Consider the following 24208-nt stretch of genomic DNA (forward strand, 5'->3'; position numbering starts at 1 on the left):
TGGTATATACTAAAGAAGCCATTTAAATTAACACTTAGCACTCAACTATCCCAGAACATGCGGGAACACTGTCCTTCAACAGAAGTAGAGCGGTTCATCTGATCTGTCCATGCCAAATAAAATCTTGGCCACATTTTTATAATGTGACTCCTTTTTACCTTTTCCTTTACTTTATAGATATGATGCCAGCAAAGGGATGGAAAGTTTAGAGGATACTTTTGTCTCTCAAGCCAATGCCCTGCAAAGAAAAGGTCGAGCAGGTCGTGTAGCGTCTGGGGTCTGCTTCCATTTATTCACCAGCCATCACTTCAATCACCAACTTCTAAAGCAGCAGCTACCAGAAATACAAAGAGTGCCATTGGAACAGCTCTGTCTGAGGTACACATTGGTCCTCGTGTCCTGCTTCCAAAAGGTCCCAGTGTTCCTCACCCTACGTTCCATGTTTTCTTTTTTTTAGTACAAGATGTTTTGCTAAGCATGCACTTGGACAAACTCATTCATTTGCAAAGAGCTCTTCAGTGTTGCCTTTACCGTATTGCTTCACATCAAGATTTCTTGCATTGCAGAGGATGGCATTAAAATAGAGCTTAAGAATAACACTTATAAGTCAAGAAAGTAATCTAACTTACCAAGAAATTTCTGCTAGGGCAGCACCAATGTTCAATCATCACAGGGGAAAATCTGCACCCTCATTGTCAATTAGAACAAAGTGAACAAAAGCAACTTAAAACACCGTTATTTACCTGGTGAAGAAACATGAACAAATATCATAAAATAGAATATAGTGAATGAATGATTAAGCTTGATGTTACTGAAGCTGGGAAACCTTTGGTTCAGCCTTTCTGAAAATTTGCATAGCATTTTATAAGAACTCTAAAGTTATCCATGCCCTTTGACCAAGTCATTGTTTTGAGAGAGAATGCTCATAAAATGTTACCCCAAAGGGAAAAAAGTTGCTTGTACAAAGATATTATGCTCTTCTTTTATCCAATTGATGTATTTCGAGGTCCTTCTATTACATTAGTAAAAATGTAAAGGAATTGTAAGTAAAATAAACTTTTTACATATTAAATTTTTCTCTTTTGAAAATTACCTAAATTCATAATTTAAAAACAGCTTTTCAAGAGCTGCCACAGGCAGGACACAATGCACATTAATTTCATGAACAATTGCTGTGCAATTTCAGGTGTGGGAAAGAGAGTAGGTGGATCATTTCAATGTTATTTTGTGATTTGAATCCACTGTTACAGAGAAAAGTATTTTGGAAGTTTATAGAGAGAAATATATTTCAAATCTCAGTAAATTTCAGAATCTGAAAGTGTTTCTGCAGTTTATTGCTAGGAGAAGTACAAGACATAAGAGGTTTTGTTTTTTTTTTTTTTTTTTAATTCATTTAAACTGACATTGTTTGGTTTATAAAAGCAGATATTTGGGAAATTATAAATTATTATTCATTCATGGCAGAAGCTTACTTCTTTGTGTCATCCCACCAGAAATAAAATTGACAATTGTTTTGTTTTCTTCTTTCAGAATTAAAATTTTAGAGATGTTTAGCACTCACAATCTCCAGTCTGTGTTCTCTCGGCTCATTGAACCCCCGCACACTGATTCTCTCCGTGCCTCAAAAATACGATTACGAGACTTGGGAGCATTAACTCCAGATGAAACACTGACCCCTCTAGGGTATCACTTGGCCTCTTTGCCTGTCGATGTGAGAATCGGCAAGCTAATGCTGTTTGGGTCTATCTTCCGCTGTTTGGATCCTGCTCTCACCATTGCTGCCAGTTTAGCTTTTAAGTCTCCTTTTGTAAGTAAACAGCATTCATCTCAGCTGGAGTCCATAAGTGTCTAAGGGGACCATGGGGGTGCTTCAGGGTTATGTGAGCCCCTTAAAATTTTTCTTCTGAGTGTATTATATGTGACACTTTCAAGGCACAATGTCTAAAATTTTTATCAGCTCTTCAAAGAAATCCATGCCCCAAGCAGATTTAAGAACTAGAGGCCCAGCTTATTTAAATCATCTACATATGCTTTTTCTGTATCTCCTTTACTTGCCCATTATAGTAAAATAAAAAAAATAAGTGTCCCTGCATGATTTTAAAAAACAATAAATACACTGGACTACATTTTTATCAGCTTTATTGAAATATAATTCACCCATTTAAAGTGCACTGTCGTTTTTAGCACTGTCAGTCATCACCCTAGTCAGTTTTGGAATGTTTTTGTCACTTCATAAAAGACCTTATTTATCACTCTCCTATTTCCCTCTAATCTCCCCATCTCCTCCATCCTCAAGCAACCACCAGCTGGCTTTCTGTGTTCATAGATTTGCCTTTTCTGGACATCTCATATTAATGAAATAATATATAGTGTTTTGTGATCAACTTCTTCACTTAGCATAATGCATTTAAGATTCATCTATGTTATAGTATGTATCAGTACTTCATTCCTCTTATGGCCAAATAATATTCCTTTGTTTGGGTGTACCACATTTCGTTTATCCATGCAGCACTTGAAGGACATTTGGGATTGTTTCCACCTTTGGCTATAAACTTCCATGTACATGTTTTTATGTGAACATATGTTTTCATTTGTCTTAGGTGTAAGACCTAGGAGTGAAATAATTTGGTCAAATACTAGCTGTTTATTTAACTTTCTGAGGAACTTCCAGACTCTTCTAGAGTAGCTACATTTTACACTTGACCAGCATTTTATCAGGATTGTAATTTCTCCACATCCTTACTAACACTTGCTATTATCTGACTGTTTTCTTTTAACTACCCTACATGCTGTGAATTTGTGGTCTTTGAACTGTATTTCTCTCGTGGCTAATGATATTAAACATCTTTTCATTTTCTTCTTGTCCATTTGTATATCTGACAAGAAATGTCTTCAGATAGTTTGCCCATTTCTTAATTGGGTTATTTGTCCTTTGATTATTGAGTTCTAAGCATTCTTTAGACATTCTGGATATAAGTTCTTTAACAGATATGTGATGTGCAAATGTTTTCTCCTGTACTGTGATTTGCCTTTTTCACTTTCTTGATCTGTTCTTTGAAATACAAGTTTTTATTTTTATGAATTCCAGTTTATTTAGTTTTTTGTTGCTCAAACTGTTGCTGTAATGGTTAAGAATTCATTGCTAAATCCAAAGTAATGAAAATTTATCTGTATATTTTTTCCTTAAAGTTTTATAGTTTTAGCTCTTACATTATGGTTTTCGCTCCATTTTGAGTTAGTTTTTGTATATAATGTGAAGTAAGAGTCCAACTTCATTCTTCTGCATGTGACTATCCAATTGTCCCATCACCATTTGTTGAAAAGGCTGTTCTTTCCCCATTGGATAGTCTTTGCATCTTATAAAAAGTCAATTAACCATAAATATATGGTTTTATTTCTGGATTCTTAATTCTGTTCCATTGAATTATATGTTTACTTATGCCAGTTTCACACTATTTTGATTCAAAATACAAAACTCGAATAGTTTTGTAGTAAGTTTTGAAATCAGGAAGTGTGAGTCCTCCAATTTTGTTCTTTTTGTTAGTGTGTTGAGGATTTTTATATCATTTGTGAGAGATACTGGTCTGTAGTATTCCTTCCTTGTGATGTCTTTATCTGGCTTTGGTATCAGAGTAATACTGGCCACATAATAATTTGGGAAGTGTTCTTGCCAACTTTTTTTTTTTTTTTGCCAACTTTTTTTTTTGAAGATTTTGTGAGGAATTAATTCTTTAAATGCTTGGTATAATTCAGTGGTGAAGTCATGTGGGCTTTTCTTTGTGGTTAGTTTTTTTAATAATTAAACCTCTTTACTTATTATAGGTATATTCAGATTATCTGTTTCTTTTTGAGTCATTTGCATTTTTCTAGGAATTTGTCCATTTCAGCTAAATTACCTAACTTATTAACATACAAACACTCATAGTATTTTATAGTCCTTTTTATTTCTGAGAGCCTGGTAGTAATGTTACTCTTCATTTCTGATTCTAGTAATTTGAGCCTTCTCTCTTTTTCTCATGATCAGCTTGCCTAAAGGTTTGTCAATTTTGTTGATCTTTTCAGAGAACTGGCTTTTGATTTCATTGATTTTCCCTACTGTTTTTCTGTTCTCTATTTTATTAATACTGTGATTTATTTTCTTCTATTTGTTTCAGTTTTAGTTCATTTCCCAGTGTCTTAAAGTGAAAGGTTAGGTTATTGATTTGAGATCTTTCTTCTTTTTTAATATAGACATATACAGCTATAAATTTTCTTCTACGGACGGCTTTAGCTACATCCCATAAGTTTTGGTATGTTGCGTCTTCATTTGCATTCAAGTATTTTCTAATTTCCCTTTTCGGTTCTTCTATGACTCATTGGTTATTTAGGCACGTGGTGTTTAATGTCCATGCATCTATGAGTTTCCCAGTTTTTTCCTGTTATTGACTTCTAGTTTCATTCTGTTGTGGTCAGAGAATATACTTTGTATTATTTTAGTCCTTTAAAACTTGTTACGATCTTTGTTTTATGGCTAAGCATATGCTCTATTCTGGAAAGTATTCCATGTAGACTTGAGAATGAATTATTGTTATTGGGTAGGGTGTCACTCTGCCTTTATTTTCACCAACGCTTATCTCAGATAGATAGAGAATAGAGAGATGCAATAATTTTCTTCAATTTTAATGTTATACGTCATGGAATTGTAAACTCACAGATCTACAAAAAGATCTTAGTTCAGCCTCTTCATTTAATAACAGCTAACCAAGGACGAGACTGGGTGATGTAGCTTACTCAGCAACAGTCAGTACTGATGTGAGCAAGACGTCCACTGCCTATTCTCATGTAATCTAAATAGCCTCTCATTGGCTGTTTTCTTTTACTGGAATATAGAAATTGTTCATTAGAAATACTGGTGTCACCCTTAGCCAAAACTGAACACCTGTCCTTTGCTAGGTTCTGTAAGCATGATCCCCAAATGTAATCCTTTCTCCACTAGCCTTCCTAAAACAGAAGAAGTTTTATTTTCAAGTAGAAATAAATAAAATTTTAATATTACTGTGTTAGCTGTAAAGGTGTGCAGATATACAAATTTAGAAAGAAGCACTGTAATTGGTTTAGATTGACTGTCAGTGTGATACTAGGGCCTCAGTGTAACAAGCTGGTACCTATAGTATTGATACATGTGTATGTTGTATTGATACATGTGTATATTACAGTGAAAGAAGGCAGTGAAAATTAAGTTCTCAGCTAATGTCACTAATTTCTAGGGAAAAGGAGAACCTGTATTTTTAAGAGGAAAAAGCATGAATTATGGGTATAGAAATAGGGGAGACTTTCATCCCAATTCCAAAGAAAGGCAATGCAAAAGAATGCTCAAACTACCGCACAGTTGCACTCATCTCACATGCTAGTAAAGTAATGTTCAAAATTCTCCAAGCCAGGCTTCAGCAATACGTGAACCGTGTACTCCCTGATGTTCAAGCTGGTTTTAGAAAAGGCAGAGGAACCAGAGATCAAATTGCCAGCATCTGCTGGATCATGGAAAAAGCAAGAGAGTTCCAGAAAAACATCTATTTCTGCTTTATTGACTATGCCAAAGCCTTTGACTGTATGAATCACAATAAACTGTGGGAAATTCTGAAAGAGATAGGAATACCAGACCACCTGACCTGCCTCTTGAGAAATCTGTATGCAGGTCAGGAAGCAACAGTTAGAACTGGACATGGAACAACAGACTGGTTCCAAATAGGAAAAGGAGTACATCAAGGCTGTATATTGTCACCCTGCTTATTTAACTTATATGCAGAGTACGTCATGAGAAACGCTGGACTGGAAGAAACACAAGCTGGAATCAAGATTGCCAGGAGAAATATCAATAACCTCAGATATGTAGATGACACCACCCTTATGGCAGAAAGTGAAGAGGAACTAAAAAGCCTCTTGATGAAAGTGAAAGAGGAGAGCGAAAAAGTTGGCTTAAAGCTCAACATTCAGAAAACAAATATCATGGCATCTGGTCCCATCACTTCATGGGAAATAGATGGGGAAACAGTGGAAACCGTGTCAGACTTTATTTTTTTGGGCTCCAAAATCACTGCAGATGGTGACTGCAGCCATGAAATTAAAAGACGCTTACTCCTTGGAAGAAAAGTTATGACCAACCTAGATAGTATATTCAAAAGCAGAGACATTGCTTTGCTGACTAAGGTCCATCTAGTCAAGGCTATGGTATTTCCAGTAGTCATGTATGGATGTGAGAGTTGGACTGTGAAGAAGGCTGAGCCCTGAAGAATTGATGCTTTTGAACTGTGGTGTTGGAGAAGACTCTTGAGAGTCCCTTGGACTGCAAGGATATCCAACCAGTTCATTCTGAAGGAGATCAACCCTGGGATTTCTTTGGAAGGAATGATGCTGAAGCTGAAGCTCCAATACTTTGGTCACCTCAGGCAAAGAGTTGACTCATTGGAAAAGACTCTGATGCTGGGAGGGATTGGGGGCAGGAGGAGAAGGGGATAACTGAGGATGAGATGGCTGGATGGCATCACGGACTCGATGGACGTGAGTCTGAGTGAACTCCGGAAGATGGTGATGGACAGGGAGGCCTGGCGTGCTGCGATTCATGGGGTAGCAAAGAGTCGGACACGACTGAGCAACTGAACTGAACTGACTGAAGTATAAAAGGTGAAAAAGAGTCTATAAAATGAAGATATCAGAGTTTACAGAATCTTGGATTTTAGATGTAGCTTTTACAATGAGTAGCCTTTGACATCTTGCCACGAGGAAGTAAAAGACCCAATAGAGGTCATTTTGAGTGGGAAGACGGACTCACACAGACAATTAAGGCTGTTGGCTTGGCACTTAACCACCATAATTACTTTTAACCAGTCACCCACTTTGTACTCTGACCCACACAACACACTTCCCAAGCACCTGACTTCAGCAGTAGCAAAGTGCCACTTGAAACCTTGGATAAAATGTGTCCTTCAAACTTGGCTTTCTTCCTTTAGGTATCTCCCTGGGATAAAAAAGAGGAAGCTAACCAGAAAAAGCTAGAATTTGCATTTGCAAACAGTGATTATCTGGCCCTTCTACGAGCATATAAGGTAAGTATATAAGCTAATAGCTGAGGTTTATTACCAGAGTTAGCATTAAAGACAGAATAACATTTTGGTTTTCTCAAAAATTTAGGGATGGCAACTAAGTATGAAAGAAGGTATGCGTGCAAGTTATAATTACTGCAGACAAAACTTCTTGTCAGGAAGAGTTCTTCAGGTGAGTTGTTCTGTGGAAATTTGTTTTTATCACTTACTGTCATAGTGCACCAGAGGGTGTTGCAACTTTATCTTGCTTGTCCTACCTTGACATTGAAAATATTGTTTTTGGAATATGCTTGGCTTCCACCAGCTGTGTAAAACAGACTCCTGAACTATGACATCAGGCCTTCTGTGCTGAACCTTTCAATTCACCCGTTTTTCCTCTTCTCAGTGAATCTGTGTTTAACTTACGTGGAGGCTATGGGAATGTAGCCATTCTGCAGATTACTGCTTACTAGAAATCACTTTTTTCAGTGATTATACCAAACATCCTTAACCCGGATCCATAACCCCCTGAAATTGTTTCCAAAGTCACGCCCTTATACATATGTGCACTATTCTGGAGAAAGAGAACAAAGCTTTCATTGAGTCTCAAAGGTATCAATGACCATCCCCAAATCCCTTACCTTCTCCCTAAAACCAAAGAACAAATAGTGAACCAGATTTTCTTTATTTTTTTTTTTTTTTCAGATTTTCTTTATTAATTCTTCTGTCCATCAGAGGCTACTGTGTCAAAAACGAGTACACGAGAAAGGTTTATTATCTTTTGTGTAATCATAGACAGGGCTCTGTCTTCTGTTGTGACAATATTTTAGGCCCCTTTCCATAGCAGCATGAAAATCCAGAATAATAATGGTGTATATACTTATAGAGCCTCCATTTCACTCATATTTTGAAGCTAGGGAGGTGGAAGGACTTTCTTTCCATATTAGATGATGTTTTGGAATAGAACACAAAACTAATGTTCATACCTGACAGCTAGTTACCTCTCTACCCCATAAGGACTGTCAGAGCAGAGATTTTATGTTTTCTTCAGTTCTATATCCCCAGTGCCTAGAAGAGTACTTAGAACAAGTTGATACCCAGTAAAATTCATTGAATGCGTGAATGAATTTGTTTATTGACAGTGAAGTTCAGTTCAGTCGCTCAGTCATGTCCAACTCTTTGTGACCCCATGAATCACAGCATGCCAGGCCTCCCTGTCCATCACCATCTCCCGAAGTTCATTCAAACTCATGTCCATCGAGTCAGTGATGCCATCCATCCATCTCATCCTCTGTCGTCCCCTTCTCCTCCTGCCCCCAATCCCTCCCAGCATCAGAGTCTTTTCCAATGAGCCAACTCTTTGCATGAGGTAACCAAAGTACTGGAGTTTCAGCTTTAGCATCAGTCCTTCCAAAGAAATCCCAGGGCTGATATCCTTCAGAATGGACTGGTTGGATATCCTTGCAGTCCAAGGGACTCTCAAGAGTCTTCTCCAACACCACAGTTCAAAAGAGACCTCAAAAGCATCCCAGTATTTGCCTTCCTCCTTCTCTGCCTTTAGGTGTACTACAAAGAGACCTTTGGAGAAGACAGAGGCTCTGGCTTTAATCTAAGTATAATAAAAGCAGTGATTTTTAATCTTGGCCACACATTAGATTCACCTGAGGAAGCTTAAAAAAAATGCAGAATGCCCAAATTCCACCCCAGGCCAGTTACACCTGGATCTCTAGGGGTAGGGCCTAAGCATCTGTTTATTCTCCTTGTTGTGAATTCAACAAGTCATTCTCATATGCTGCAAGAGTTGAGAACCACTGGTCTAAAGGTATTTTATATGTAAAGCACAATAATAAATATTTCCTTGAGTCCTTAAGACTTTTAAGTGTAAAAGATATCCTTTAAATTATATATATATATTTACTAAATTTGATCTTTTTCCTTTATTTAGATTAGATTAGTAGGCTGTATTTAGATGTTTCAGTGATCTTTGAGGTTCATCCATTACATTTCACTAAATTCCAGCTTAGAGCATATAATTAGTTTTAATAAGATACCAATAAAAGCTTGTCATGAAATAGAACTCTGGGATATTTGAATCCCAGTTGTATTTTTGCCATGTTATCCATCTGTACTTGAGACAGTCCAAGAAAACACTTAAATTGTCATCAGAGACAAAGCCATTGCTTAGCTTTCCATCCCTTTGATTGGCGTCATCTGCTTCTGTGTTGTCTGATAGACAGCAGTATTTGAACAGAAGCCAAAAACAGGTTTGTTTTCATTCTTGTGCTCAGCTACAGAATGAGTGTGTAAATCTAAACCACTTAATAGTATTCCTATTCACAGGGGAAAATATGAGCCAGCAAGTCCACAGGGAAAGAGAAAGGGAACGTTTCTGAGGTGGGTATTCTGCATCCATTGAGAGAAAACGCCAACCACTTTAAGCTCAGAGAAGGCACTATAAGGGCCCCAGCAGAAAGGAAGTAGGAAAAATGAACAGGGTCACAGCATCATGAGTTAGGGTTCCAATCACAATAAACTACATTTCTGGCTGTAAGCATTGCCAGAAAAAATCAGACCTGTGCAAAATCCAGTTAATTTTTTTTTAAACACCTGACCTGCCTCTTGAGAAACCTATATGCAGGTCAGGAAGCAACAGTTAAAGCTGGACATGAAACAACAGACTGGTTCCAAATAGGAAAAGGAGTACGTCAAGGCTGTATATTGTCACCCTGCTTATTTAACTTACATGCAGAGTACATCATGAGAAACGCTGGGCTGGAAGAAGCACAAGCTGGAATCAAGATTGCCAGGAGAAATATCAATAACCTCAGATATGCAGATGACACCAGCCTTATGGCAGAAAGTGAAGAGGAACTAAAAAGCCTCTTGATGAAAGTGAAAGAGGAGAGTGAAAAGGTTGGCTTAAAGCTCAACATTCAGAAAATAAAGATCATGGCATCTGGTCCCATCACTTCATGGCAAATAGATGGGGAAACAGTGGAAACCGTGTCAGACTTTATTTTCTTGGGCTCCAAAATCACTGCAGATGGTGACTGCAGCCATGAAATTAAAAGATGCTTACTCCTTGGAAGAAAAGTTATGACCAACCTAGATAGCATATTGAAAAGCAGAGACATTACTTTGCCAACAAAGGTCCGTCTAGTCAAGGCTATGGTTTTTCCAGTGGTCATGTATGGATGTGAGAGTTGGACTGTGAAGAAGGCTGAGCGCTGAAGAATTGATGCTTTTGAACTGTGGTGTTGGAGAAGACTCTTGAGAGTCCCTTGGACTGCAAGGATATCCAACCAGTCCATTCTAAAGGAGATCAGTTCTGGGTGTTCTTTGGAAGGACTGATGCTAAAGCTGAAACTCCAATATTTTGGCCACCTGAGGCAAAGAGTTGACTCATTGGAAAAGACTGATACTGGGAGGGATTGGGGACAGGAGGAGAAGGGGACGACAGAGGATGAGATGGATGGATGGCATCACTGACTCGATGGACATGAGTTTGAGTGAACTCCAGGAGATGGTGATGGACAGGGAGGCCTGACATGCTACGATTCATGGGGTTACAGTCGGACACAACTGAGCGACTGAGCTGAACTGAACAATTAAATGATCTTTTGGTTTCCTGAAATTTGTGAATTTCTGTGTAACAGTTTTACTGTCTGCTGGTTTGTGTAAGTGAAAACTGCCCTTCTGGGAATGAACAGACAAGATATTCTTCATACTTGTCTGGTAAACCCATGAGTCCACTGTCCACTAAATTAATTCATTTTAGTAGTCATTCTTGTCTTTGATGTGTCAGTGTCTCTGCTTAAAGACTTTCTCCACTTGTTTCAGGAAATGGCAAGCCTGAAACGACAGTTCACTGAACTGTTATCGGACATTGGCTTTGTTAAGGAAGGACTCCGAGCAAGGGAAATTGAGAAAAGGGCCCAAGGAGGAGGAGATGGTATATTGGATGCCACAGGAGAAGAGGTAAAGTGTGTGCAGGTAGCTCTTATTTTCTTTCTCTTTAATGATCATATACTTGGTCTATTACCTGAGGAATACCTGTAGGCCTTCTTCACTTAAGCCCTGGGAGCAATAGGTTAGTGGCAGTCTTGCTTTCCTTCTTTCCACAAATGTCAACTAACACTCATAAAAACAAGGGTTTTTCTGTTTCTTGTTGCTTTTGCTATTTTTGTTTTATTTACATAGATTTTTGGTGAGTCCATCAGAGATAAAACAGACTTTCCAATAATGTCTTCTTAATCAGACCAGCCTTTTACAAACCAAGGATAGTTTTATGTTTAACTATAGGAAGAACAATTCAAGATGAACCTGATGTCACTCTCAGTGCAGTTAATACTTTCTGGAAATTGTGAACATCTCACAAACCCGAATCTTTCTCTCCACTGATCGTTAGGAACACTGGCTTTATAACTGCTTTGCAGAGGCCTTGAAAGTAATTGTGGGCTTCTTGGAATGGGTCCTGTGTGAATGTAGTCTAGTAGATTGCTTTCTTAGAAATAATTTTTCACATGCTTTTAAGATAGAAGTCAAAAGAAATATAATAGTAAATTCTAAGGCACAGACAGAAATAGTCACATTATTTATAAGATTAACACTGTATTTCTCTCACAGGCAAACTCAAATGCTGAGAACCCCAAGCTGATATCGGCAATGCTGTGTGCTGCTCTGTATCCAAATGTAGTGCAGGTAACAGAACGTTTTCCTGGTCCTCCCACTTGTTGTTGGTTTGATTTGTAGCCAAGAGATGTAAGTTAAGACACTCACATTAAACATCTAAAGACACACACACACACACACACAGCCTTTTAAACTTAGTTTATATTTCCAATCCTTCAATTCTCCAAATGTGTTTAGATATAGAATCTTAAAGAACACATTCATTATATAAAATAAGGTGCCTTTTTAATCCTTCTGACATGATATTCCAGAAATCAAAATGGGCATAAACGTCACTGTCAGCCAGTCTGTGCATAACTAACCTAGGCTTAGGTCGAAATTTGATTCTACTACAGCTCCCATTATGCCCTCTCAGTTCAGTTCATTTCAGTCGCTCAGTCGTGTCTGACTCTTTGCGACCCCATGAATCGCAGCACGCCAGGCCTCCCTGTCCATCACCAGCTCCCGGAGTTCACTCAGACTCACGTCCATCGAGTCAGTGATGCCATCCAGCCATCTCATCCTCTGTCGTCCCCTTCTCCTCCTGCCCCCAATCCCTCCCAGCATCAGAGTCTTTTCCAATGAGTCAACTCTTTGCCTGAGGTGGCCAAAGTACTGGAGTTTCAGCTTTAGCATCATTATGCCTTCTACTCTGGGCTAAAATTAGATAAGAACAAAATCAAGTCAGTGCTTTGCCATGGGACATCTGTGATCTCTTCTGGAAACTGTACCTGAGTGGAGTGTTGGACTTGCGGTTTGATCATCTCGTCCCTGTCAGCCTCAGAATGTGAATTTGTCAGCGTACTGAGCACTTCTCGTAGCTGTTTGCTATATACTCAGCTGACATCTGTTGATTCTTTTATGGCTTAGTTTTGCTTAGTGCTTGCATGCTTTTGAAACCATTTGCAGCTTCTCCAAATGATTTTTTTTTCAAGTAAAAGCAATGGAGACAATTGAAAAATCAGGGGTGGATGGGATGAATAAGCCCAACACAGAAGATTTTTAGGGCAGTAAAAATACTGTGCGTGATACCATAACGATAGATACGTATCACACTTGTCCAAACCCTTGGAATATACAACAACAAGAGTGAACCCTCACGTAAACTGTGGGCTTTAGGTGATTGTGATTTGAAAATTTTTTTAATCCACCCTTTCTAGATAGCAGTTTCGTTTCTAAGGATTTATTATGAGAAAATAATTGCATATTTATGTAAAGATACAGGTAGGAGAATATTTGCAATTATAAACAGCACTAGAATGAATGGTCTAAAACTCCAATAATAGGGAATTTATTGGTTAAATTATTACCATGTCATTACAGTGATCCTATATTAGTTTTGGTATATATTTTATATCATTTGTTTGTCTCCATTTCTATATTATGAAGATCTAATAGAAAACTAAAGTGTTTCTCAAATATTTTTATTTCTTAATCATGAGATTACAAGAGATTTTTCCTAGTATATATATATTTTTTATTGAAGTATAGTTGATTAACAGTATTGTGTTAGTTTTAGGTGTAGAGCAGTGATTCAGTTATATATATTTTTCCAGACTATTTTCCATTATAGGTTCTTATAAGATATTGAATATTGTTCCCTGTGTTACACAGTACTGTTGCTTTCTACAGTAAATATGGGGGTATGTGTGTGCACATAAGCTTTTCAGTTGTTTCAAATGAAACAGTCTATTCATTCATGGAGGTTTTTTTGTTTGTTTTTTTGCTGTTTTGAAAAAGTCATTTGGAAGTATTGGACTGGTATGGGAGGTGTCAGCGGATTCCTGGCCAGTGTTGCCAGCAGGATCTCTTTTCCTGATACTCAGTGCACACCTGAAACATCAGCATGGTTTCTCCCCCATGTGTCTGGTGTGTAGTATAGTCACCCAGTTATATCCACACTTCTTCATGGTTAAAAAAAGAAAGCAAGCATGCTTATACTGCTTTCAAAAGGAAACTAAGAGAGAGGGAAGACGCAGCAAAGGCATTCAAACAAGATTGGTTTTGTGTCGGGATATACCCTACAATGGAAATACATATATTTTTTTTTTCTTATAACTATGTATTGTTTAGGTGAAAAGCCCAGAGGGGAAATTTCAGAAGACCAGTACCGGAGCTGTCAGAATGCAGCCAAAATCAGATGAGTTGAAGTTTGTCACCAAGAACGATGGATATGTACACATTCACCCTTCATCGGTGAACTATCAGGTCAGGATGGCTGGGTAAACTTACAGTCAGGTTCCACATCCACAGATTCAACCAACACAGACTGTGTAGTACTGTAGTATTAGCTACTGAAAAGATCCAAATCTAAGTGGACCCACATGGTTCAAAGCCTTTTTGTTCAAGGGTCAGCTGTTTTTACATGTGGCAGGTCCTGGGGTGAGAAACAGTCCCTTAATTCACCCAAACCTTGTTCTATCACTTGCTGTCCTTAGGTGCTGACTTGGGGAGGGTTGAATAAGCACAGATGTGCTAGAAATTGAACTATTAAGCCTGCTTTCAGATACAAAATTGTTTCTTTAAAGGTCGTGAGGTAATCCTTTGCCTCCATCTGTGCCTTAAGAGGCCTTGACCTATACTCTGATCCAGGCTTCTCAGCTCTCACTCTTCCTTCAGCCTCTTGCTGGACGCCTTCTGCTCCCATCACTCCACTAAATTCATCAGAAGTCATGAATAACTTGCAAGTTGTCCAATCTTGGGAACAAATTTCCGGCTTCTCATCATTCTTGACTCATGTAGTATAAGACACTGCTGACCTCCCTACCTCTTGACACTATCTTCAATGTTTTTTGCTTCTGAAATATCACTTCTGTTTCTCTGATCATTGCCTTCCAGCTCCTTTACTAGATTCTCCTCCCTTGCTCTGAAATCATGGTTCTGTCCCTGTCCTTATGTTCTTACCGCAGGGCACATAATCTTCCTGAACCACCAGAGCACACCATCGTAGTTCTAACTGCCACCTACATTTTGACACAGACTCTAGATCTCTCTCATCCTTGGTTTCTTCTCTGAGGTCTTGCTGGAAATCACCATCTGGGTGCCTTCTTGTCGCCTCAAACTCAAAAGCTGGAAAATCAAACTCATTATCTCTGAATTCACTGCTCTCTGTTCCCTCTCTTGGTGAAATGGTACCAAATCAGACCCCCGGAGTCACATAAACCCTGCTTCTTTTCTCCTGATGCTAATCTAACTGGTCACCAGGTCCCAATAATTGCACCTTTTTGACGTATCTCAGATTTGCCCACTTCTCCTGTCCCTGCTGCCATTTCCTCAGTTCAGACCCCAGACATCTGTCTCTTGCCTGAAGTACTAATCTTACATCCGGTGCTTGCTCTCTAGCCCTTTGTACTACTGCTTCCAGAGTCACCTTTACAAAGCACATCTCTGAGCATGTCACGAGTGTTAGTTGCTCAGTCATGTCCACCTCTTTGCGGCCTCTTGGACCACAGGCTCTTAGCCCACCAGGCCCCTCCGTCCATGGGATTCTCCAGGCAAGAGTACTGGAGTGGGCTGCCATTCCCTTCTCCAGGGGTCTTTTGAACCCCAGGTCTCCTGCACTGCAAGCAGATTCTTTACTGTCTGAGTCACCAGGGAAGCCCACCTTTACAAAACATACCTTTGTTCGTGTCATACCGTCGTTTAAAACTCTTCATCTGTGGAGTTGCTTTGTATGTGGAGCCTACTGTAAACTCTTCTATAACCTTTCACATCTAGCCGCTTCTTAGACCACCGCCCCAGCTCCCGCTCTGTCATGCTCCAGGCCACACCAGACGACCGGCAGTATCTCCCAGTGCCGTGACACAGGACGCACTGTTCTGTGTGCCTGGAGTGGCATTCTCATTCCCCAGCAGGCTCCTACTTGGCCTTCAAGCCCCGTGCTCCTCTCCAGGGTGCTCCTTACTCCTGCCCCACCGCTGTACAGCATGCGTTTTTCTGCTGCTGCATTTACCACATTCTCTTATGGTTTATGGTTTGTCTCATTCATAGACTTTTGAAATTCCTGAAGACAGGAATTGAATTTTATTCATTTCCACATTCTCAATGTCTAGCACAGTGCCTCGCCAGCATGAAGGCAGATGTTCAACAAAGCTTCATCTCGATAAAGAGATGGAGGAAAAGAGAATGAAGAGAGTTTGAAGTGTGAGGGCTGGTCAACCCCTAGAACTACTAAGTGAAGTGTCAACAAAGCATGAAAAACATCTCCTTAAGCTCAGAAGAGTCTGAGGACTGGGAGATCATCTGCCCTCTCCACTGCATGTGTACTTAGCAAACAGGCGCCCAAGTTATCTCCACTCCTCTCCTGAGTTTACCATGACATTTCTGCAGTAAATCCAAGTCATCCATGCATCCAGTCAGTACCTGCCACCCTCTGTGTGCCAGGCACTGTTGGAGGCCATGGAGGACAGCAGATGAGCTAGGGAGACACAGTCTCTGCCCTCAGGGAGCTTACGTTCCAGAGGCGAAGACAGGCAAGAAATAAGTAAACAATCTCAGGTGAACGACAGATGTTAGAAAATAAAACCATAAGAGATTGAGAGTGACAGGAGGGGGTTGTTTTTTTTTTTTAACTATAGTTGAAATTAACACAATGTTGTAAATCAGGTATATAGCTTCAGATTCATTTCTGTTATACATATATTGACTATAGTTCCCTGTGCTATACAGTAAATCCTTGTTATCTTTTATAGACAGTGGAATCTATTAATCTCGTATTCCTAATTTACCCCTCCCCTTCCCAAGAGGGGCTGTTGTACATAGTGTGGTAAGGGAAGAACTCCAAGGAGAAAAAACTGGACAGGTCCTAAATAAAGTAAAGGGCAAGTTATGCAAGTATCTAAAAAGAAAACCTTCTAAGCCGGGGAAATAAGTGCAAAGACCATGAGATGAGGGCACATTTGGTGTGTTCCGGCAAATGCAGGAAGGTAACCAGTGCAAACGAGGGGGAAGGTCAGGGGCGGCAGTGACAGAAGAGTTGGGATAAGCAGGCAGGAATCAGGTCGTGTGGGACCTTGTAATCCACAGTAAAGATCTGAGATTTTATCCTTGGGAAATCTCTGGAGGGTTTTGAGCCCTAACTGGTTTTTAAAAGATCACTGTGGCCACTGTATGGAAAAGAAACTGAGGATGCAAAGGGGCAAGTACATAGGAAGTCGCTGCAGTGGTCTGTATGAGACGATGGTTTGTATGAGGTGTAGCTGTAGAAGTGGAGGGGCTATGTCAGTTCATTGTGCATTTTGAAAATAGAACCATCAGGACTTAGTGATGATAGAGAGAGAGAGAGAGAGAAAGCAATCAAGGATGTGGGGCTTGAGCAACTAGGTGAATGGGAGTCTCACTGAGCTAGTGAACCCGACAAGCATGGGAAAATGGAAAGTCCCCTTGAATGTAAGTCCAAGATACTTGTTAGCTGTCCAGGTGCAGACATTCAATAGGCAGCTGCAAGTACAAGGCTAGAGCTCAGGGGAAGGTACAGGCTGAAGGTCATCTGGGGAGTCACTGGACAGGTGACAGGTAAATCCCTGGGACTGGTGGAATTCTGCTTATGTCGCCAGTGACATCACTGTCATGTTCCAGGTCAGACACTTTGACAGCCCCTACCTGGTGTACCATGAGAAGATCAAAACTAGTCGTGTGTTCATCCGAGACTGCAGCATGGTGTCTGTGTACCCACTGGTCTTGTTTGGAGGAGGCCAAGTGAATGTGCAGCTCCAAAAGGGAGAGTTTGTTGTTTCCCTGGATGATGGTTGGATCCGCTTTGCAGCTGCTTCCCATCAGGTAAGGGATAAGGGGCCCTGATAATATGAAATACAGGGCATTCCTTCAGGGAACAAGGACAACAGAGCTGTGTTAGAGTGAATGACGCGTGTGCAGGGGACACTGAGCAAGACTGAGGCTGAAGTAAGGCCAGGGGTGGAGCTGTATTAAGAGCTGAAGAAGTGCACTGGGAGAGAAAGCCCAGGACAGAAGCTGTGAGTGAGGTATTGGAGCTTTCTGTTACAGAAATATAGATTCAGAGAAAACATAGGTGAGCAGAAGTAAAAATTACCCTGATTCTACGGCCACCATTAAAAAAAAAAAAAAGATAATGGGTCTAAATGTTTTTATTCTCAGGTCTCAAATTATTCAGTATATGGAGTCTCTAGAAAACATTTAAGGGAGAGTATATTCAAGAAAAGATTTTAACATTTGCATCTGTTGGAAATCTTCTAATCTTCTATTGCAGGGGGCAGAAACACCAATTCAAACATTACAGTGAAATACACCAATGAATTCCCTTTAAAGTCTGTCTAGGAGAAATATACGTGGCACATACCCAAGAATTTTTCTAGTAGCCACATTTAAAAAAAAAATAGATGAAATTAATTTTAATGTATTTTATATAGCACAATTTTAATATATTTTATATAGCATAAAACATTTAAAAGTTTTAATTGTATCATGTAATCAGTATAAAAAATTGAGATTTTTATATTCTTTTTCATACTAAGTCTTCAAAATCTGGTGTGTATTTTATAGTCAGAGTACATCTCAGTTAAGACCAGGCGCATTTCATGTGTCATGAGATTAGCCACACGGGACAGTACAGGTCAGGAGGGCCAGGCAGGGTTGGTTTGACTGAACTGCTTAATGACAGAAGCCTGGCTGGCCCCTGGTATAGGATGGCTATAGCTCCTGCATGTCCAGGCAGCACATATGGCCCCAAAGTGGAGACAGAACGCTGCTTTCCTGAAGGCACACCTCTTCTTCTAAACCAGCTCCTGTCACTGAAGAATGTCATGGCCTCTAAGGCCTGGATCCCTGAACCATTCACTCTGGTGCATGGCATGAGCCGATTAGATCAGAGTGGCTACTCCAAGGTTGCCACACAGTGGAGGAAGAGCCAGACAGATGTTGGCAAGACGTCCACAGTGCCACATCAGCACAAGCAGTGTGCTGTGCTCCCACCCCACCTCCTCACCAACCAAAGCATAGAAATTCCAGAGTTAAAGAGATTTTTTGGTTTAATGTCTACCATTTTTAATTCTCCATTTTCCTGCTTCTCCTCTCAGAGCTAATTGTAAAAGTTGGCCAAGCTTTAACATGCAGAACACTGCATAAAAGCTGTTTCTGGATTTAATCTTTTCTTTAAATGAAATGTGACAGAGGAGCCTTTTTATAATGGTCCCAGTTAGTACACTACAGAGCTGTATGTTCCTATAATTGCATCAAGAAACTTTAGAAGCACTTTTAGAGGGAAGAAAAAAAAGCATTTCGTTCTCCCCCCATGGAATTAATAGCAGAGACCTAGAACAATGGGCATCACAACTGGAGAATTCCCTTTAACCACCTTTCCTCCCCTGGTGGTCCAAGCACTGCTTACATCGCAACTTTCATTTTAGGTGGCTGAATTAGTAAAGGAACTTCGTTGTGAACTTGACCAGCTCCTCCAGGATAAGATAAAAAACCCAAGCATAGATCTGTGCACCTGTCCTCGAGGGTCACGGATCATCAGCATGATTGTGAAACTTGTCACCACACAGTAAAGACCTGTCGCGGAGAGCGCTCCCTCCTCACCTGCTTGCTCAGCTGGGAACCGATAGCGGCGCTTCTACATCCAGCTGCAGCGCGGGGCTGCCCTGGGGAAGGAGCCCAGGGCAGGCTCTGCTGCGTCAGCTGCGGCCATACACACCTTTAGGGACGTTTTCCAGACGACTGAGTGTTGCTAACCAAGCAGTGGGCACTCCTGCCTGGCACAGTTTGAAGTGTCAGTGTGAGACAGCTTAAAAACCAACCTGCCTGTTTTTTTTTTTTTCCTCTCTGACTGCCCTGGAATGAATGAAGTTCATCTGATAACACAAAAGTGAACTTTTAATACAGTGGTTTTAATCTCTGTTTTTTTTCCTGCTTTTTATTAGAGTGAGATGAGGGGCATGAGGAGAAATACCAGTTGTTTTTTTCTGTCATAAAAGGTCAACTGAGAGAAATCAGAACAGAGAAGGGAAAAAAATCATGTGGGCAAGAAAAATTAAAACTTCATTTTCAGCCATAGGCATTATGTAAACTTCATTTGTGAGGGGTTTATTTTTACTCATTAAAATTCAGCTTAAAAAAAGTTGAGTTCTTATTTGTTATTAAAATGTGAGCTGGTTTTATCAGTAACACTCTTATTCTTAAAAGCAGAACAACCTGGGTGTTTTCATCCTCTTTTGGGTTTTCCATTTATGAGTCTTACTCTGTCTTTTGAACTCGCCCGGATCTAAGGGCCACATTTCACATTACCCGAAGGGGAATTTTAATGGTATTCTCAGAACATATAGTTGGCATGGTTCAGGTTCATGGAGAAAGCTGCCATGCTAGTGTCAGATTTACAGCCATAACAATACCTTCTATGAGAGTGCTTATTTTCAGTCACCACTTAGGTTAATGCAGCACTCACATTTTGGAAAAAACATGAATACATTTACCTTGGCTAGATAGTTTTCAGTGTCCAAGAAGAATTCCAGAAAAATGAGTGGAAGACGTATTCTTGTATGTGTAGCCCTCAGGTAGAGAGTTTCCCACTACAGATAGAATTCACACTAACTCAACAAAAGCACCTCAGTGAAGGATGTTCACCTTTCAAGCTATTAAAGTTTCCAGGAAACCTCCTAGACTGTTCAAATGGTCACACATATCAGTGGTCCCCAACCTTTTTGGCATTAGGGACCAGTTTGATGGAAGACAATTTTTCCACAGACTCGAGTAGAGGGGAATGGTTTGGGGATGATTCAAGCGTATCAGCCCCACCTTAAGTCATCAGGCATTAAATCCCGGCGGTTAGGGGCCCTGGCATATATGATATCACTTATGTATAATCTAAAAAAAAATAAGTGATTCACACAAACTTATTTACAAAACAGAAATAGACTCACAGGCATAGAAAACTTATGGTTATCAAAGGGTATAGCAGGGTGGGAGGTAGAGAGATGGGAAAGAAATTAGGAGTTTGGGATTAACATGTAAATACTACTATGTATAAAATAGGTTAACAAGGAACTGCTGTGTGGCACAGGGAACTATAGTCAATATCTTATAATAAAAAGAATGAAAAAGTATATTCAATATATGTATAACTGAATCACTTTGCTGTACATTTGAAACATTTTAAATTAACTATATCAATAAAAAAAAAGAAAACACATAAATCCTATCAATCTGTAGGTGTGCCAGACTGAAAAAGTTTGGAATGCCTTGACTGAAGGCATTCATAAGAAAATCCTCACCCCAAACTAAATTTCTTAAGCTCATCATTGCAATTTTGAAATAAATGAAATTGGATTCTTTCTTTGTGATTCAAGTCAGAATGCAGTAGTATTTCAAGGTGAAACTGGATTTCCAAGCACTAATAAGATGGTCAGCTTTTAACGTTTATTTTATGGAGAAGTCTGTAAATAATTTCTCAGATATTTGTTTTACAGGAATCTAGTTAGGGAACAATATTAAATGAAGTTCTCGCTACAAAATTAGCCCACATTGCTGTTTTGTCCAACATGTAACTGGGAAGTTCTCAGGAAATGAAAATAATTCAACACTTAGGGAGGTGGTCAGGTTGATAAAACATTAGCTTGGTCTTCTTCCTTCTGGAGTTCCATATCTGAATGTTACAACTCAAACTCCCTGACAAGTAATGAACTTTAGTCTGTCCCCATTCTGTTATCTGAGCAGTTTACTGTATCAAAGCATGCAGACTCTGGATCCGTAGGCACGAAAATTTTTTCTATTTCTAGGCAATGGTCTGAATGTGTCCCTGAGAGGTTGTCATAAAATAAGACCTTATGAAAGTGAGATAGGCTGGGGTCTGGGGCTCTTTGCCTTAGTGCTTGCACCTAGGCAAACGTCTCCTGGAGCAACAAAGTAACAAAATATATATATATGTAAGGGACTAAAAATAACTGTGTAAATGGGCAGTGGTGCAACTTATGAACAAGATACAAAAAGAGCAAAAACCCACACAGCACTGCCAAGGGTGTGGGCAGACCACCTTTGCCATCCCTCTGGCCTAACCCCTGCATCCACCCCTGCCCTCACCCTGTTTAAGGAACCAGCGCACCCCTCCTCAGGGAGTGAGCAAGGGAACCTACTTGTTTCTATTCCCTCCTGCTGCAGTAGGAGTCCCCAAAAGCCTTGCCCAAGTTTGGCCTTTTGTCAACTTCTACTGATTGAGGAGGCCAAGAACCCAAGTCAGTAACAAAAGTACTTTGTAAAATTAAAATACAGCAAATGTAAGCAAATTGGGACTGAGGGGTGGTTTTCAGATGCAGCCCAGGCTGGCTCTAAGGGGACAGCACTCTGTTGTGGTCTCAGTTGCTGGTACTGAGAGCTAGTGAGCTTGGGCTTCACACTCTGAGGGTATCTTGTGGGTTTCACTCACTTTAAATAATGGATTCCTGGGAGTTCCCAGGGATAGGAGAGTATGGTCACACTGCCATTACTATGCCTGAACAAGCCTAGGCAGAGGCTGCCTCTTTCCTCCTAAATCATGCTAGAATTAAGCATAATTCCTAGGGTTTATTTTCCCCCAAATGCATGGGGATATTTGTTTAATATGTACAAGGTAAGCTATATTGTTTTCAGAAATTAGAGCTTGACTATGAATCTGTGTCAGTCAATATTTGAGTGCCATGGTACAGAGTGCCTTAAACAATGAGAACAATTTTTTATCACTGCAATAGTTTCAGATCCTTCTAGAGTGACAGGCTTCTTCCACAATGGGTCATTAACATGGAGAAACTTTTTCTTGCCATTTCTAAGTTATCACTCAAAAGGTATATCAAAGACTGGTCTTAAATATGACTTGCAGCCAATCACTGACCCTTAAGGTGCTTTAAAATCTGTTTTCATAATTTGTTGCACCAAAGAGCAGAAAAAGAGTTCTTTTGGGGAACTGAAGCTCTGTATATGAACCATTAGGAAAGAATAGAATCAGTGTTTCATAAATACACAAGACAGCAGCCTAAATTTGAACTTTTTCCCACAGTTTGGCCTCTTTGCCCCATCCATGCCCGACTTGAGCCACCCAGCTCTACTCCCAAATCAGTTCTAACCAGCTGCTTGGTAAACAAGCCAGAAAACAGCGCCCCAATGAGATAGCTGGGAAGAGGACACCTTGGAATCAGTAGACTGGGAGGGGCGGTTTCACCTCTATTTCAGTGTTTTAGGAAAGAAACAAATGGCAGCAAAAGCCAGCATAAGAGGGGTTTGTTTGGAAAAGCAACTACTCAGGGGTGGCTTTGGAAATTCAGCCCAATCCCATAACTATCAACAATGTGAAGCAGTATTTAGGATGATGACCCTGACATGTTACAAATACAATATTGCTTAAAATGGTAAAGTATATAATAATTTAACATTTCAACAGAAGCATTTCAAAACAGCGAAGTTTTTAAAAATTATTCTTTATGTAGAAAATGAAGTTCCTGCTGCCTCCCTCCAACCTAGCTGTTACCAAAAATGACCTGAAGGAGTTAATTTTCCTTTTATGTTCAATGATTTTAATCAAGAAACTATCCTTTCCTGTTTTTTCTACAATTAAAAGACAAGCTAAGTTAACCAAAAAGACTCATTTACTTCATGAGTAAATGAGTACTCATTTACTTCATTTACTTCTGCTTTTAAAAAGTTTTGTCTCATTCCATTCTTGAGTTTCAAATGTGTAATTTGAAAGGTTAACAGGAAAAAAAAAATGAAAGGTTAAGATACTTCTATTGTAAGACTTTATTTGTCCAGAGATTAATTATAACAAATATATGTACAAAAATGAAAGAAGTTTCCTCATGGAAGAAAATGTAGTTTTTATTTGAAAATCTGGTTCTCAACTTGGGGCACTTTTGCTCACGAGGGAACACCTGGCAATATTTGGAGATGTCACATATGAAGGGGGAAAGAGTATCCTCGGTAACTAGTGGTTAGAAGCCAAGGATGCTGCTAAATATCCTACCTGCACAGGACACTGGAACAACAACAACAAAATCACCCATTCAAACTGCCAGTGCCAAGGTAAAGAAAACCATTCTAAACAAAATGAGATATGTAACTGCTTATAAAGTCTATTAGTTATCAGTCAGATATAAAGTATGCCCATAGTTGTCTTTAAAAATATAAGTATACTTGGACTAACTGAAAGCAAAATCTCTGCCAAATCAACTCTAATAAACATGCACTGTGTGACTAGGAGCTTAAGAGTATATCATTTTATTAAAAATACACAGTACTTGAGAGATTGAGGTAAATGTATGTAAGAATGGCAAAGTCATGCACAGATAGGTAGGGATATTTTTCCTTTAAAAAGATGTTCTATCATGAAAAATTTTTTTAAGTCATTTATTTTGAAAATGTGAAAAGTCAAGACATGCTTTTTGAAAATATAGTTAATATAATTGCATGCGATACTAACATTGCTAACACTCTCCACTGCAAAAGTTAAGTTTTCATACTTAGGTCCGTCCATATTAAGGTGT

At 39.5% G+C, this 24208-nt stretch overlaps 1 protein-coding gene across 1 annotated transcript in view; it reads left to right on the top strand.

Annotated features, from left to right (window-relative positions):
- Window positions 1-19769, top strand: part of DHX57 (DExH-box helicase 57) — a 58858-nt gene extending 39089 nt beyond the window's left edge. The window contains exons 15-23 of the mRNA XM_068972092.1: window positions 178-378; window positions 1531-1807; window positions 6987-7082; window positions 7168-7251; window positions 10899-11036; window positions 11685-11759; window positions 13803-13937; window positions 17307-17507; window positions 19112-19769. Of these exons, the coding sequence (XP_068828193.1) occupies window positions 178-378; window positions 1531-1807; window positions 6987-7082; window positions 7168-7251; window positions 10899-11036; window positions 11685-11759; window positions 13803-13937; window positions 17307-17507; window positions 19112-19255 (1351 nt within the window). The 3' untranslated portion in view covers window positions 19256-19769. The remainder of the gene's footprint in view (window positions 1-177; window positions 379-1530; window positions 1808-6986; window positions 7083-7167; window positions 7252-10898; window positions 11037-11684; window positions 11760-13802; window positions 13938-17306; window positions 17508-19111) is intronic.
- The last annotated feature ends 4439 nt before the right edge of the window (window positions 19770-24208 follow it).

This window comes from Capricornis sumatraensis, chromosome 1 (assembly GCF_032405125.1).
Source record: "Capricornis sumatraensis isolate serow.1 chromosome 1, serow.2, whole genome shotgun sequence".
Lineage (NCBI taxonomy): Eukaryota > Metazoa > Chordata > Mammalia > Artiodactyla > Bovidae > Capricornis > Capricornis sumatraensis.